The following is an 18,667-nucleotide window of genomic DNA, read 5'->3' as shown; positions in this document are numbered from 1 at the left end:
TAAGCGTCTACGGATTTACAACGTCAAAATCAGGGGTTCGATTCCCCTCAGTGACCTCAGCAGATATCCCGATGTGGCTTTACTATAAGAAAACACACACAGACACATACAATATTAAACGAACTAATGAAAATCACGACACCCACTTTTCCATGTATATATATATATATATATACTGTTTGTTCAATATTAAAAGAAAAATATTCTTTACAGGTTTCTGTGGACTATGTGGTCCACCATCTGCAAGATCATCTTGTCCACCAAAATATCTAAAATGTTTTTCTTTTAACATTACATAAAAATAAAACTATTGTGCTAGTGGAAACTTTGATGTCGAGATATTTATTGAAAGTATGCACGAGAGTGATGATGTAGTATATTTAATAAGTAGCACAGTCAACTATTATTCTTTATTCTTACATTTTGGTTTCCTATGAATGGATAATTTAAACGAGATAAGTTGTTCATTGATTTTTGTTTTTTTAATGAATGGCTCTTAATAGTGTTATGTGTATTTATTTGCTTCTAAATATTAAATTTAAAATATAACAAAGTGGTATATATTTGCTTCGTATTCTGTTTCATTGGGATTTAGATCCCTATAGACTTGGGAGGGTCAGATACAGTCCTGACCTCTTCCTCCTTCTGCACAGGTGTGATTGTTGCACTGTCCAAATGTTAGAAACTAAATAAACAAGGGCGTTTGTTTCACAAAAGCTTTTAGTATCAGTCCAATTCCTTTATTAGGACTGTGCACATTTACGTACAACGTTCATCATTTACACTGAGACACACTCACTATGAAGAGTTCATAATATTCCAGTACGATTTTCATTTTGTAATGTACACAATATATGTATTTACATAAATACCCGAATAAAACACAATTATATAAACCAGAGTAATACCATATTAGGTAGATATAGCAGCATGTGGCTAATAAGTAAATCTATAGTACATGTTAGTAGGCCAAAGGCCTATGATATCCATGATATCATATGTCATGATGACATGATATCATGACAAACATGATATCCATCATGTGTAATATAGTTATCAAAAGCACGTAACATTTCATTTTTGTGTAAATTTTTCTTAAAGTAAGAGAATAATATATTTACAAGTTTGTCATGTAATGGTTGAGTGTTTACATATTTATGTAAAAGATGAGAGTTTGTTGCGTTCGTACGTTTTAGATTTTGTTTTTTGGTTTTAATTTTCTTAGGTGCTACATTGGTCCGAGCTCGGCTGCCATATTCGATTACTGGTCGTGTGTATTGATGATATTATTTTAGCATGTTGTACCTTTATTGTTTCTTGAAATACTTCTACGTTGGTTTTTTATTCGCCAAATTTTGTTTGAAATTCCATTTACATATTTTTTACTTAGTATCGTACGTTAAGCCAAGAAACTTTACTAATGTAGTTGTCTGAGGAGTAGCGATCCATGAAGATATATCAGATGTTTATGACTAGTTTCTATAATTGTGCATGTATTAGAATTTGTGTTTTTTGGTATATTAATTCCTTATTTGAGCAGTATTCTGCAATGAAATTTAAAGATGTTTGTAGATTAGTGGCCGTGATGCTTGTTGTTTGTGAACTCCTTCAGACAGATACATCATCTGCAAATTGAGAGGCGAAGCAAAAATTAAAGTCGTCTAGTGACATGTCGCTAGGCCCGGCATGGCCAGGTGGGTTAAGGCGTGCGACTCGTAATCTGAGGGTCGCGGGTTCGCATCCACATCGCACCAAACATGCTCGCCCTTCCATCCGTGGGGGCGTTATAATGTTACGGTCAATCCCACTATTCGTTGGTAAAATAGTAGCCCAAGAGTTGGCGGTGGGTGATGATGACTAGCTGCCTTCCCTCTAGTCTTACACTACAAAATTAGGGACGGCTAGCACAGATAGCCCCCGAGTAGCTTTGCGCGAAATTCAAAAACAAGCAGACATGTCGCTTACATATTTGATGAAGAGTATTGGGCTAATTACCCCTCCTTCACTTACCCCTTCCTCGGGAGTAAAATTTTCTGCGCACTTAATACGCTAAAAAACCAGGTTTCGATACCTGTTGTGGGCAGAACACAGAGAGCCAATTGTGTAGTTTTGTGCTTAATTTCAAAACAAACAGGAGCAAATTACCCAGTGTAGGTATCCTCTACATTTACCAGACATTTCCAATTTTCTAGAAAGTTTGAAAACCAGCAAATAATTCCTCGCGGTAGTTAGTTCCATGTGTAGCATCTGGGATCCTAGATATGAGTGCCAGATTATATTGAAAGCTTTTTCGAGGTCGAGGAAACAAACAACTGAACACTCTCTCTTATTAAATCTAACTGTCGTGGTTTCAGTTAATCTAACTAAATGTGCTGTACTTTGTCGAAATTTTCTGCAAATATTTTGTACATTAGGAAATTTATAATTAATTTATAGTTAGCTATTTTAATTACCATTCTTTCTAAACTTTTTCCTACGTAGCTGATCAGGCACGTGGTCCTGTAACTATCTCGTTTATTTGCTGGTTTCCTTTACTTTATAAACATAAGAATATTCGTTTGCTTTCAAGATGTGAGAATGTACACTGATGTCAGAAAGAGGTTGAAAAGCGTCTTGAGATCTTCAAGTAATAACTGAGTTCCGTTTTTGAGTAAGATCGTTTGTATGCCGTTTGCTCCTGGTGCCTTGGTTTTAGTGTGTTTTATAGCTGTAGAGATTTGGGTCGTTGTTATTTCACTTGCCACGTATTTATCCAGTGGGTTGTTTGTTGCTTGTGTTGGGACTATAACTGTGAATGTTGGTGAAGAAATGTCTTTATTTTGTTTCATTTTATTATCTACCTGATATCGAAACGACCATTCGTGTCTGGATGGTTTTATGTTTGAAACTCATTTTGTAAGTGCTCTTTAAATAGTTCAGCTTTCTATGTGTTAGCACATGTTTTATTGCCGTGCACTACCATTTAGTAGGTGTATTATTTTGTGTGTATATTTTTAGATGTTTCCAGAAGTTTTGTCGATTCTGTTGCTAAGCGCATTGATTTGTGTTTTTATATATATTGTCTGTGTAATATGTGTCTTTCTTTAATCACATCTGTTATATTCTTATGTGGTTACTACGTGTTTATTGTATTATAGTTTTCTTGATTTGGTATAGCTGTTTCTGCAGCTTCAGTTATTACTTGCCAGCATTCGTCTGTCTTTCGATCGTGAAGCACTTGTAATAGTGGAATTTGGTAGCAGTTCGTTCAAATTTGTTTTGTATTTTTGTTAACGTGCTTTATTGTACTTGAATTTTGGTTGGAATTTTGATGGGGGAGCGAGATCGAAAATACACCATATAGGAAAATAGTCACTAGGAAATATATGATATTCTAAGCATTTTAAGCTTCAATCTGAAGAGGATATACATAAATCAAATGCATCTCCTGTATCTGTAGTTACACCCCAGCGTGTTAATGTTTGATCATTAATGAGTAAAGAATTTAAAATATTCATGCCTTGATAAGGAGTACAAAGTTTTTCTACATCCAAAATTTGTAGGTTTCGAGTTGAGGTCCCTTATCACAATAAAGTTTCTATTGTAATTTACAATATTTTCATGAGGTTGAGTATTCTGAGGGAGTTGTAAATGTCTGCTACTATAATTATAAAATTATTAGATACATGGTATATACTAGTATGCAATCATTTGTACTTCCGAAAGTTATGCTAGTTACAGCCATTGTTGATTTATATATTAGGACTATATCCTTGTTGGAGTCTCTATTATATTTGTCTCTTAACCGTAATCATTCTTTAGTCGCTAAATTTTTATGGTCGGTGTATTTGTGATAAGGGTCTCGGTAATACCAGCATCTATTAGTCTTGTTTATTCTTCGATCTCGTGTCTCTTGGAAACAAGACCACTTTGGATATTCACATGGAAGACAGTGAACTCACGTTTCGGTTTTTGTCACGCATGTTTATATCTGTATTATTTGCGGAAGTATTGGTACTTGATGTTTCATTGCTAATGTTGTAAATATAATCATGTAGCTTGTATCATTGTTTGGTTTTAAGCTTCTGCCATGAAATTTATATGCAAAAACGGCTCGTTTGGGTTGAGAAAATATTTTACATAGAAGAGCGAACAACGTTTCGACCTTCTTCGGTCATCGTCAGGTTCACTTCTGCCATGAAGTTTATAATAATGTTAGTAGCTGCAGTAATGACGGGTGTTGATTCTCGTGTATCTGTTGGTTGTTGCTTATTCTTTGAGTATTGTTTGTTTGTTTTTAGAATTTCGCACAAAGCTACTCGAGGGCTATCTGTACTAGCCGTCCCTAATTTATCAGTGTAAGACTAGAGGGAAGGCAGCTAGTCATCACCACCCATCGCCAACTCTTGGGCTACTCTTTTAACAACAAATAGTGAGAGTGATCGTCATTTTATAACGCCTTTACGACTGAATGGGTGAGCATATTTGGTGTGACAAGGATTCGAACCCGCATACCTCAGATTACCAGTCGAGTGCCTTTACCACCTGGCCATACCGGGCCCCTTTAAGTCTACGTGCCAGGTATTTATAGTGACATTGTTTTAGTAGTTATAATTTCCGTGTCTATTATGTTAGCCTTAGCTATGTTGCAATATTGCTTGATTTTCTGTTGCGATTGTTGGTATGTTTGTTTCGTTTGTTGAGCATATGCTATTTTCGATATTATAGAGTTGTTGTTGTATTTTTTTATGTTTGAAGCCTTTGTAATTACCTGTGTGAGCCCCATGACAGTTATAACATTTGGGAGTTGTATTGTTTCAATGCTTTAACCAGTAATGTTTTAAATGACATTTTTTCCCACTGTCAAAAGTTTCAATAAGTGCGAAATCATGACTTACTTCAGTGTAAAACTACAACTGTAGGTTAGTCGTTCTACTATTCTATTTATTTATTTTGAAACATAAGCAAAAATGTCAGAACACTTTTCAGAGCTTACCAATTTTCATTGATAAATTATCACAGTAACTCATATCTAGTGTTTCATTAAAAGTACAAGTGAGATTTTTACACAATTATTACAGAAAGCAGGATATCAGACTTAATAACGTTATCTAACTTAGTAATGTGTATATATATATTAGTCAGAGCAGAATATTTTTTTCAATGAAAAAGGACGAATCACAATTTTGTGCTTGTGTGATTGGTAAACACATTTAAAAAATGTTTTTAATTGGTTGTTAGTTATAAATAGTACCATTCTTCGCTATACGCTTTTCGTAATTTTTTAACATCTTTAACATTTTAGTAAATATAGTGCAATGTTTCTGTTACTATACTACAGAAGGAACTATTCCTGATTATTCACCGAGAAGCGGGAAGCTGACGAACAATCAAGTAATACTTACTGTTCTGTCTCCAATTTGTCGAATTCGACAGTGAAGATAAGCCGTCTTTCCAAGCGGTGCAGTGACGTTTCGAGTAGTGCTGTTGTCGAAATAAGGTCGTCGGTAGGGGTCGTCCCAATAGGAATTGGGTCGTGAAGGGGGGTTTTTTCCAGATCCAAAGCTCCTTTCCATACGCGTGATCCTGTCCGAGCCTAAGACTGTACCTTTAGTTTAAAAAAAACAACACATAAACAAATTTAAAATTAATAAAAAATAGTAATTGTTTATTACAGTAGTAAAATCCTTTCTCAATTCCAGAACAAACTCTATTATACGGTTCTAAATTCAGAGCCAATTAATATCACAGCTTATGACATCTTGATGTTATTACACAGGGTTTGTTACCTTTCAGTAAAGTAATAACAAGAGAAAATCATGCTACTACATAAATTCGAATGATTGTAAAAGGAATCATTATTTTACTCTTTTTAAGCTTTTTCCTGAAAATGTTTTAAAGGTAAATCTTATGGAAAGAAAAACGTTGGCAAGATATGAACTAGATCACCTGTTAGTTTTGTAACGATGCAAACTTCACATTTTATGCAGGAATGAAACATAATTATCATTCATTGATATAACGCATCTATGATATACTAGAGATAATGATAACCTGTTGATATATTAACAGGATGTTGTCTCTCTATTAGTCTTAGCAAAATGCTATTGGAAAGTTATATGCACCAGCCGTCCATAATGTTTGAAGAGACAAATTTAAAGGAAAGCACTTAGACAGTAGCACTCACAGGTAACTCTTGGGTTGTTTTTATCGGAGTGTAAAGTGGGATTTGACAGTCACTTTTATAACTCATCCACGGATCAAAGAACTCGCTATGATGCGAAACAAGGAACCTCACATCTACTGTCCGGCACTCTAGCCACTTGGTTGCACTCGGCCCGGTAATGATGTAAACTACCTGATCAGTCATCCCAGTGACAAGGCAAATTTACATGTGATGTGATTGATTTTTTATAAGTGTTAAAATATGTTAGTGACGAAACAAATTAGAGGTATTTACACAATAGCATGATAACAGAAACGCAGTAAATAATTCAAGACTCACATGAGACGTTAGTGTAAGAAAAATAGTCAAAGCACGTTATTTAAAATGGAAGAGCTTTCATTCTTAAACAAAATAACGACATTCAGACTTTAGCTATTACATTTCACTAGTAGTCTATTTACTACGATATTTCATCTACTAAAACCATAAAAAAATGTTTGTGAATAATTTGGTTTATAAGTTTAATTCAATAGAGAACAATATAACCCTGAAATCTTGAACTTTGATTCATATTCAAATCGCATTAGCACTATCATAAAAGTATTACCTAACTATAAACTTATTAAATTATTAACAAATACGCATTGTAAACTTATGGACATTCAATCAACCTAAATATTTAAACGCTAGATTTTCTACTCTCATATTTTATGTAGGAGTCTAAAAATACGAAAAGTCCAGCATTGTCAAAATTTATTATTATTTTTACCCGTAAACGTGATACAAGTGCTCGAGAAAGCACTTTTCAGAAGGCAATACACGTTACGAGTACTGTAATGTGAAGTGTAAGGATTTTTAGCCCGATCGATTTTAAACCAGAAGAGATCGAAATATATTATTGCAGTGACTCACAAAATACAGAATTCCAATAATAAATAATTCACTAGATATCTTGGGCAGCGCAGAACAATAAAAAAACAACACTGACTTCTGAAAAAAGAACAGTACATTATCGATTTTTTTTAATTTAAATTGCTTCAAGGAACTCGAATATTATAACTAATAGAAACAACCAAAACTCACAATCAACATTTCAACCAACACAGTCTTAAATTACGTTTTTATGAAAACTCAGTTTGTATAACTAATAAGAGCAACTAACATATTTAATGGTTGTTATAAAAATCATTAATCAGAAACTTGTGAGATCCGTAAGTGCTATTTAAACTATTTGATCTCAACTACTTCTGAATCAAACTGCTTGTGGGTCTCTAATAACGAGTTAGTTACGCAAAAAAATACTCACAGAAACAAATAAAGAAAACTTCCAATACTGTAGCTAGTCCTACTAATCAGCGCTGGGATGTGTTGTGTATATTACAGCTTTGTAATTAGTTCTATTCATTAGTTGCAGGGATCTCTTATGTATGTTACACAGAAAATGAGTGACTTCACCAAGTTTTTAGTTAGTTTTATGCTATAATAGAAAACAACATACAACTTCTCGCTGTGGTTGATGATTTTAAAATGTGCAATGTGCACTGCTCTGCGGAAATAATAGTCAATTTTGTTAATTAAAATGAATGATTAATGCGTGAATTCGTTATATAACACACTAAATGTGACTTACTTTTTGCGTATCAGGATAAACGTTTATTTCCCAATATCCGCATATTATTGATGATCATGTAAGAGATTTTGATTCAAGCGTAAACACAATGTGTAAACAACAATTGCACTGAACAAGAAAGAAGCTCTGTCCTTTACCTCTCCATGAGCAAGGTTCGAATAATTAACATATACCACATTGATGTTCTGATACAAATAGAATCATATCAGTTCATGTTTTTATCATTTCTTCGGAAACCTATGACGCGTGTCGTTCTTGCTGGTTGTTAAACGAGGATATTAGTGTGCCACAACATAGAAAACACCAATGATTTGCAGGATACGAATGGAAATATATAATTTCGCGATTTTTATAATTTCATCGGAAATCTAATGATATCTTGCATGTTGTGTAAATAGGATATCGGTTTGTTACAGCACAGAGAGCACTAAAGATCTACAGGATACAAATATAAATATTCCATCCATGTCTTTATCACTCTTAGAGAAATATAAAGTGTAAGGCTGCTCTTGCTTGTTGTTAAAAGATGCATGTTTACAATAATGAACAATTCAGAGCATCGTAGGATTTCTCCTCATATTAACCCTACAAAGCACAAACTATTCGCTTATCAGATAAATTCCCCAGTGATTTAATTGTAAAGTATCATATCAAAGATGTTTTACGATATAAAGAAAACCAGTAAATTCTTTTTCTGTTGTAAACTTAGCACTCAATTGTTGGAACATACGTAACTTGGAGTTTTTTTGTGTATTTTTGTTTAGAAAAAATGTGAAATTATTTTTCGTTTATAGGCTTTACTACATAAATTCGAATGGAATCATTCCATTTTTCATCTTATTTTATGCTCTTTTCTCAAAATGCTTTAAAGGTAAATCTTCTGTAAAGAAAACCGTTAACAAGATATGAACATTTCCTATAGGGACTGAGCACGTTCTGATCTTTCAACAAAAACTCAAACTTCAGTTTGATATGTTAAATCCTTTTAAAGCGCTTCAGTTTAAAGTATTTTATACGCCTAATTTTTGTTAAGCACTAATAAATACCTTTGTATAAGCTTAAAATCAGGTCAATGTTTATTTTCAAAGTAGTAGATTTGGTTTGTTTTGAATTTCACGTAAAGCTAATCGAGGGCTATCTGCGCTTGCCCTCCCTAGTTTAACAGTTTAAGACTAGAGGGAAAATAGGTAGTCATCACCACCCACCACCAACTCTTGGGCTACTCTTTCGTCAACGAAGAGTAGCATTGACCGTCACATAATAACGCCTCCATGGTTGAAAGGGCGAGCATATTTAGAGTGACAGGGCTCCGAACTCGCGACCCTCGGATTATGCGTCGAGCGCCTTAACCATCTGGCCGTGCCGGACTAAGTAAAGGTTGGATTATTTTTATAATTACGTATTTATAAAGATGGTCAAAAGGGGTCGTCGTTGGTTTCAGGATTCATGTAAATATTGAACTTCATATGGAACGCGATAGATACTACTCACAAGTGCTTCACATATGTGAATATGTTTGTGCATGTGTGCGTGCATATATAAAATTTGTTAACTGAGGTATAGGGCAGTATCGTAAATGTTTCAAAGCTTTGATGTTAACATTAAAAAGTGTGCTTATGTTTGTTTTAAGAGTATCAAGAGTTTTAGCTGGGTCTAGAATCGGTTAATGACGGTAATCCTGGTTGATAAAGCAATTTATTTTTCATATGGAAGCTTCTGCTCTAAACTGAACTCTCACTTCCTAGAGTTTTAGCAAGTTTAGGGGATTCGTCTCTAGAGAACAGGTTGTGGTGTGAAAAATCTAGAAACTTTTAAAGTGTACACACTATTTTAAATATGTTATATTAAAATGATCTTGGAACCTTACTAAGTCGTTACTGCTTATGTTGTCATGTCCAGTCCAGTGACGGATTTTGGAAGTGGGATGGTTGGCCATTCCTTTTTATATTTATTAAAACATTATCATATTTTTGAAAATGTGTTACTAAATAATATAAAAAGAAGGTGGCTAGCTACTATAGCTACCCCTAAATCACTCACTGCAGTAATGCTCTATCTGATGTAGTTGTAATTTAAATTGCTCAGTCGTAAAGCTGTCATGCTCAAAGCACAATTCCTTCCTACTGCTTTTCATAATTCATGTAGTATACGAAGACGACGTTTCTAACAGTACAAACACGCAGAAATTCATAAAAGATGTGGCCATCAACTTTATTGGTTTGTCTTTGTATTGAATAACATAAATATATATTTAATCCTCCAGCTACGTAAGAAGACTGAGGTTTGCGACAGTTGAACTGTGGGTATTAGATATATCTTGATGAGCCCATACTTTGTTGAACTCTTTTTCCAGGCGGAGATCCTTCTTGATTATATTGGTTATGTTACCTAAGTGCGTGATGGCTTTCACTACTCATGTTTAAATACGTGGGTTCTCACGTGCTAGAAGACAAACCATTTTCTTTACCACAACTTAGGTAAGACGTGTTGCAGGTGAGAGTGAGAGCTATGGATGGTTCCTGTTCCCCATGTTGAGCCACGTTCCTTTGTTTTCCAATGTTATTAAGTACATTGAATTATCCACATAGATTAGATTCCTCACCTGGACATATCGTTACGACCTGGGTATATAAATATTTTTTGTTGAAAAGCACTGGTATATAAGATCCCCCAAAACCGTTAATTTTTTATGGCACCATGCAATGTCAAAATGCGGTTCCACTAAGACCTTTACATATTGTTGTTACGAGACTAGTTTTGCAACATGTTCAAAATAATTTAAACATAGTGTACTCAACCTTATATCGCAAAACACAATCAACTAATGTTTAAATAGATTCTGCGTCTTCAGTACGTGAATACCCCGTGCTAGTTCAGCCGCAAATAAAATATTATCTCGTCAGAAAACATTCTGAAAGAAAATACTTAGTATAATGTGTTTTTAAAACGCTTTCGCAAAGTTGTTATTTGAGAGAGGCTTAAGTTTGGGAACTTTTCTAAATAGATTAACACAAATTAAGTTTAAGATAACATTTTGTTTTACAGTGTATCATTTTAACACCGCCCCCAGTGGCTCAGCGGTATGTCTGCGGACTTACAACGCTAAAAACGGGGTTTCGATACTCGTGGTGGGCAGAGCACAGATAGCCCAATGTGTAGCTTTGTGCTTAATTCAAAACAACAACATTTTAACACCTTGAAGAAATTGGAAATTCAATACGTGTTTTGTTTGTCTGTGCAAGCAAATGTAAACTATGGAAACTGTAGTAGAATAATTGAATTAGAAACTAACTTAATTTTGTTTTACTTGAGAATACCAATTTAGTAATCTGCCTATTTTAACATTTTGGGTTACAACTTGAATTTTATCAACTTAATAACAGTACACTAAATAGAATGTATATTAAAACCTGATTGTTTAAGGAAAGAAATTCACAAATTGCAGTTGTTAGTCAAGTCTTATATGCAAGTTTTACCTGAATGTTTTAGTTACGTTTAAAAGTTCAACGAAGTTACAAATACAGCCTATTAAGTCACCAGTCTCTAAGATATTAAAACGGTAACAATATATCAATGTTACAAAATCTAGTCTTTCGCATTTCAATTCTCTTTTGGGCTCAGGCTTATTTAACAGTCAAAAGGTTTATGGAATTAATTAATTAGGTAAACTGCTTAGAAGAACGCAATTCAATCGAAATATGCATAAATGTAGCTGAGTAAATTCGATACAGTGAATGAATAACGCGCCATCTACCAGTTGGATGGTGCGTGCTGTTTCGAAGCTGAAGGAAACAAAGATCAATGTTCGACAAGAAAAGTTCAATATGTGGTGAACGTAACTCATAGCGAGTGACTTGGACATGATGTGAGTAAATGTAGAAGTTTCCCTATATACACAGCATTATTATGGTTTTATGATTTCAATTCACAAGTCTAAAATATAAATAAACCAAAAAGTATTGTTTATATAAAAATTATGATTATATTTTTAGTTGTTTTTTTTTTAAAGTTAGCGATCATTACTGTGTTTAATCGTGGTTTTGCGTATCTAAATAATGGTTTGAGGGTTTAGTAATAGGGTATAATGCTTAAAGTTAGGGACAATTATTGTGTTTAATCGTGGTTTTGGGTATCTAAATAATGGTTTGAGGGATTAACAGTTATAGGGTGTAATTCTTAAAGTTAGCGATCATTACTGTGTTTAATCGTGATTTTGGGTATCTAAATAATGGTTTGAGGACTTTAGTAATAGGGTTTAATGCTTAAAGTTAGAGACCATTATTGTGTTTACACATGGTTTTGCCTATCTAAATAATTAATGGTTTAAGGGCTTTAGTAGTAGGGTTTAATGCTTACCTAGCAAGAAGCAATAAACGTGACGCAATTGCTTTATAACTGGAACTTTAGTGGAGTATTAAAAGTTAATTTAGTTATAAAAATATATTTCAAGAAAGGAAAAAAATTAAGTAATATTAAAAGCGAAGCTAATTATAAGTGAAAACACCATCTACGAAGTAGAATTGAAATCGCCATATTAAGTTAATTTAATTACAGTATCACACCATTTTTCTGGCAATATTTTCCAACATAAGAAAGAGAAACCACGTGTTATCTGATTTGCGCATGTGTAGTTATTTCTTGTTATTTTTAGTTGAATTACCCTTCTCACAAAAATTAGATGATAATGAGGCTTTGATACGTTTTTGAACTTTGAAGAAATAGCAACAGAGAAACGTTCAGTATTAACGAATCTTGTTTATTACCAATATTGCAGATTAACAATACGAAGGAGGACGAAAAATTCACTTACAAGTAACAAAAAAAGCAAAACTGACAAAGAATGCCAATGGCAATAACTAATAGGAACAATAAAGTATCAAGATGAACAAACTTAACAAAATGAGTATTTAGTGGCTGGCACGTCTTTCTATACTGTTAATGACTGCTCTCTACCTGTTCCCTTTCGTTGCTGATGAAATTTGAAATGACTTGCTGATGCAGCACTGTCTACTCCTGAATGAGAACACTCCTGAGCTTTTGGACAGTCGTAGGAGTAGCTCGACTGTGTCTCACTAATACGTTTCACAAAACATTAACTGGATTTAGATCATATGACTTAGTAGGACACTCCAGTACCACAATTACTTCATCCTGGTGTCTTGGTGTACTCTCCTGTGATCTGGTATTAGCAACACAATTTAATAGCCACAGATTGCGACATTTCCTGACATGTGTCACCTCAGTGGTGACTCTTCAAAATACTGTTTCAGTTTATTGGTTTCTAACAGCTTGCACAATATTTGCAAAAGTTAATGGCAAAAGAAACCAAAAAATATAACATTATTTGAACAGTAAACATGTGTACCAATCAACCAAACTTGCCTTTTGCTTTGCAGAATTACAGACATTTCTCATAAAGGCATAACACATAAGGAATAATTGGTTAATTAACTTGTAAGCCTAAGATAGGATAAGAGTAATCTTAAAATATTATAAAACACTGATAACCAAAAAATATAGTTTAAAGAAACCCCATTATATTTTAAGAATAGTGTATCTCAATATTTTCGTTCTCTCTCGTTAACTCAAGCCTATGATTTATAAAATTCAGATACTGTGCAGTAGAAGTAAATAACTTAGAAAATTATCGGATAATATTTAAATTATAAGTTATTTTATTTTCAAGCAATATTTCAAGATAATTTATTCGGATTTATGGGGGATTTTTTGCTCAGTCGAAAATATTAGAATAGTGCGGTAATGTATCTACAAGTTATTTAAATAATAAATACATACTATTAATTTTTATTACAGTTTATGCTATCTAGCTATTGTAATCATTTGTTCAATTTTGTTTATTTTTCAATATACTTAGGTGTATCAAATCAACGTGTTTTTAATTTTTCAGGAGATTTGTTTAGGTCAAAATAACGTATTTTGTTATTAATAGGCATTTTATTAATATTGTGGAGTTTTTAGTCAATGAAAAATCCAGTAACTATAAATGAAACATCGTGATATGGCCATATTTTCAAAAGAAATTATTCTAGAATATCTTGTCTTATAGAAGATTAAAAGTTTATTTTTAATTTATCTAAGTGTGTACGCTTTTTTGTAATGAAACTCCATTTTTGTAATATTTATATAAGCATCTCTAATTTAAAACATGAAAACAATTGATTACTAAGACGCTTTTTCATGTGCAAGAAAAATGTTCCCAATAAAGATAACCATGTTAAACACGATAAGTGGATTTGCCAGTAATCAGAATATACGTATATTTTTGTAAATAAAGAATCAACTCATCCAACAAGTTACTGCAGAACACTAACTTTCGCTACAAAGAACCTAATTTCCATTTATTTAAGGTTATTATAGTGAAAACACAACAATTTTATAATTAAGTTTCCAAGACATTAAAATTTGAGTTTATTATTTGTTGAGTTCACTAATGATGCATACATTCTACTATTTCTACAAGTGAATATTCATACAAAATGTAGAAAATAGACGACAAATGGAATTACAATAATCTGTATACAAAAACATAAAACAAAACAAATTGTAATTACCATTAAATAATGCCAGCAACTTCTGTTTACATGAACTGGGAAGTAAATTACTAATAATTCAGCTTACGCTATGTTTGTATATGGACATTTGGTAGAGATGGTTAAAGAACCGTTAAACTTCAAAAGATTTGTGTTATTGTGAAAAATGATCACCACCAAAAGCAAGGGCATTACAGGAATTTTGACGTATCCTTTTCCACTCGTTTTAAATTGTTGTTTTCTGTACATCCTTACTGTTTAGAGAGACTTGATGGAACCTCACGTGTCTCTCAGAATTGTAACTTATACACGATTAATAGGATTGAAGTTAGGTGAAAATGCAAACCATTCCACTGACTTTCTGTGCCTTACTGTGAGTGCAATATGCCTGACTGAGTATATGGTATACAGTTCAGTCTTGCAAAGTCGCTTTCTAATCGTATTCCTTCACAAAACATCTGATACAGTATTTACGGTTGCTTCGAGTGAGGATTGACAAACACTACTTATCTTTTTTTTCTTATGAATGATAGTCTCTCTTGCACAGATTTACAAACAACCGAACTTTTACTTAGGAATCTGTTCCAGATATTTCTAACGGCACTTTGACATATGTGTAGCCAACAGCCTGCTGTGACTTGCTGAGTTCCATGTGTTCAACGGTCTTCACACGAATGATGAATTCAAATGTCTTTTTTTTTTCGATATTTTCTTAAATAAATCAACAAACAAACGATCCCTAATTTCAGTTACTTTTGTGTTTTTAACCTTTTTCAGTTCAGCTTCTTAAACAGTTTTGTAATATTACGTAACAATAAAAAATGATAATTGATTTTAATTATGGAATCACATTGTTTACGATTCGTATAAAAATAAAATATGTGTAGGGATCTCGTGTGTATATGTGTGTTTTCTTATAAGAAAGCCACATCAAGCTATCTGCTGAGTCCATGAAGAGGAATCGAACCCAGGATTTGAGCGTTGTAAATTCGTATACTTATCACTGTACCAGCGGGGTACTGTGGCGATTTTCCAATTCATTCATCACTCATTTATCAGATATTTTGCATCAGTTTGGTTTATTGCTGTTAAAATGTTTAAACACAAAGTTAATGCGTAACCGAACAACACAAGTGCAAGTTTCCCGCTAATATAGGATTTTTTGTACCTTATGAAATGGCCTGGCATGGTCATGTAGTTAAAACGTTTGACTTGTAATCTCACGGTTGCGGGTTTGAATTCCCTATCTCACCAAACATGCTCGACGTTTTAGCCTTGGAGCGTTATAATATTAACGGTCAATCCCACTATTCGTTGGTAAAAGAGTAGCCCAAGAGTTAGCAGTTAATGGTGCTGACTAGCTGTCTTCTTTCTAGTCCGATATTGTTAAACTAGGGACGACAAGCGCAAATAGTTTTGCATAAATTTCAAAATAAACTAAACCAATCGTTCTAAAATTTGGGGTGAATAATCTTGATGATAACGTAAGAACGAGAAGTTTCATACTGATTTTAAATGCGAATAATAAAGCTACTTACTACAAAGTCACTGGCACGTTTTTAGCGGATAATTATACACGTAGGTACTCCCAATAATTCCATCATACTTGCAACATTGGGGTAAAACACCTGTATTTTTTGATATCTCATTTTAAGGCAATAATTTATAAGTCACTACATTAAAACAATCTTTAAAAATAGCTTGTTTTCTGTGCGTGACAACTTAACAAAGCAATTTGTGTAGGCATTGTTTGCTGTATTTTTATGTTTTTGTTTTGTTTTAGTTAAGCTATATTGTCCTACATTGAAAAGCTTTGTTTGTTCCTTTTGGAATTTCGCGCAAAGCTATACGAGGGCTATCTGCGCTAACCGTCACTAATTTAGCAGTGTAAGACTAGAGAGAAGGCAACTAGTTATCACCACCTACCGCCAACTCATGGGCTACTCTTTTACCAACGAATAGTGGGATTGACCGTCACATTATAACACTCCATTTCTGATAGGTTTGGTTTGTTTTGAATTTCGACAAAGCTACACAAGAGCTATCTGCGGTAGCTGTTCCTGATTTAGCAGTGTAAGATTAGAGGGAAGGCAGCTAGTCATCAATACCCACCACTAACTCTTGGACTACTCTTTTACCAACGAATAGTGGGATTGATCGTCACATTATAACGTCCTCACGGTTGAAAGGGCGAGCATGTTTGGTGTGAGTGGAATTCGAACCCGCGACCCTCAAATTATAAGTTTAACACCTTAGCCAACCTGGCAATGCCGGTGTAACAATTTCAAACTACCCCTGTAAATGTTACCCCCCGGTAATTTGAATTCGTGTTCATTTTAATGGGGGGTAAGACAAAATCGATTTCATGTTATCGCTGGGGGTAATCTGAAATCGATTTCATCTTACCCCCCTTGATTTCAAATTACCCCCTTCACGATAGACTCGTTTTAACGGTTTGTTAAGATGCTAGACGTTTAATAATGTCAAAATTGAATAAAGAAATGCTATCAAAAAATTAATATAAAAAAAATAATATGTATAAATTACAGTATATTGAATGAAGACAGTATGTAGACCTTGTGGTCTTGCGAGGACGAGCCCTTAAAATACCTTTTATCTTATATAAGTCATCAATTTTAATAAAAGAAATAATAGGCCTTTTGTCTATTATCATGTACTTAGATACGTACTCGACACGCACAACAAATATTAAAAGCAATCATTATGTTTGTCATTTTGGCGTTAGAAGAAGGGGTAATTTGAAATCAAGGGGAGTAATTTAAAATCGATTTCATGTTACTCCCCCGTACTCTGAAAACGATTTCATATTACCGGGGGGTAACTTGAAAACAGGAATAATTTGAAATCGTTACATCAGGCCTCACTGAAAAGCAGTTTACACAGATCTCTCAAAAACTTCAATAACACTTCATGAGGACTGCCACTATATGTGTTTGAAATTGGGTCCATACCACATATATTATGATATTCAGAACATTCAACGTAACGAGATACCACCACATCAGTTGTTAAGCCTAATGCATGACTGTGCTATTGACGTATGGAAACGAACTCTTGTAATGCATATGAATCACTTACACTCAGTGGCCACTTTATTAGGTACACCTGCTCTTTAACGTAAATATCCAAACATCGAATCATGTGGCTGCAACCCAATATATAAAATACGCAGAAGTGGTCAAGATATTCAGTTGTTTTTCGACCAAGCATTAGAATGAGGAAGATGCGTGATCTAAGCGACTTTAACCGTGGAATGATTGTTGGTGCCAGACGTGGTGGTTCCAGCATCTCAGAAACTGCTGATATCCTGAAATTTTCACGCACTATACTTTCTAGAGTTTACAAAAAAATAATCAGTGAGCGGCAGTTCTGTGGGCGAAAACACCTTGTTGATGAGAAAGGTTAGAGGAGAGTGGGCAAACTCGTTCAAGCTAACAGGAAGGTCACAAATATTCAAATAACGTTTTTACAACAGTGGTGTGCAGAAGGGCATCTCTGAACGCACAAGGCATAGAACCTTGAAGTGGATGGGTTACAGCAGTAGAAGATCACGCCGGGTTCTATTCCTGTCAGCTAAGAACAGGAAGATGAGGCTACAATGGGCACAGGATCACCAAAATTGGATGATTGAAGATTGGAAAAACGTCGCCTGGTTTGGCGAGTGTCAATTTCTTCTGCGACATGCAGATGGTAGGACCAGAATTTGACGTAAACAGCAGGAATCCACTGATCCATCCTGCCTTGTGTCAACGGAAGTGGTGGTGTAATGGTGTGGAGAATGTTTTCTTGGCACATGTTAGGCCCCTTAATACCAATTGAACATCATTTGAATGACACAGCGTACCTGAGGTTTGTTGCTGACTACATGCATTTCTCTTTGGCCACAGTCTACCTATTTTCCAGTTACTTCTTCCAGCAGGATAATGCGCCATGTCACAAAGCACGCATCATCTCAAGCTAGTTTCACGAACATGACAGTGACTTCAGTGTACTTCAATGGCCTGCATAGTCTCCAGATCTTAATGCAGTAGAACACCTCTGGGATGAGGTGGAGCAAGAGGTTCACAGCACGAATGTGTGGTTTGCAGAAACTGCTTGATGCTATCGAGTCAGCATGGACCAAAATTCCTAAGAAATGTTTCCAGCACCTTGTTGATCCCAGGCAGCGAAAAATTCAGGTTGTTCTGGAGGCAAAAGGGGTCTTACCAACCTGATACTAGATAGGTATACCTAATAAAGTGGCCACTGAGTGTATCTCTTTCAATCTACAAGATTGGGCATTTTAAGCAATTTTGTGAAACATATGTGGCTGTATAGTTA

At 34.3% G+C, this 18,667-nt stretch overlaps 1 protein-coding gene across 1 annotated transcript in view; it reads right to left on the bottom strand.

Moving 5' to 3' along the window:
• The window catches only part of LOC143249476 (V-set and immunoglobulin domain-containing protein 10-like), a 100,519-nt gene that overhangs the window by 46,025 nt on the left and 35,827 nt on the right, over nt 1-18,667 (bottom strand). The window contains exon 2 of the mRNA XM_076499390.1: nt 5,385-5,587. Within this exon, the coding sequence (XP_076355505.1) occupies nt 5,385-5,587 (203 nt within the window). The remainder of the gene's footprint in view (nt 1-5,384; nt 5,588-18,667) is intronic.

This window comes from Tachypleus tridentatus, chromosome 4, assembly GCF_004210375.1.
Source record: "Tachypleus tridentatus isolate NWPU-2018 chromosome 4, ASM421037v1, whole genome shotgun sequence".
Classification (NCBI taxonomy): Eukaryota; Metazoa; Arthropoda; class Merostomata; order Xiphosura; family Limulidae; genus Tachypleus; species Tachypleus tridentatus.
This window is presented reverse-complemented; position numbering and strand designations above follow the sequence as displayed.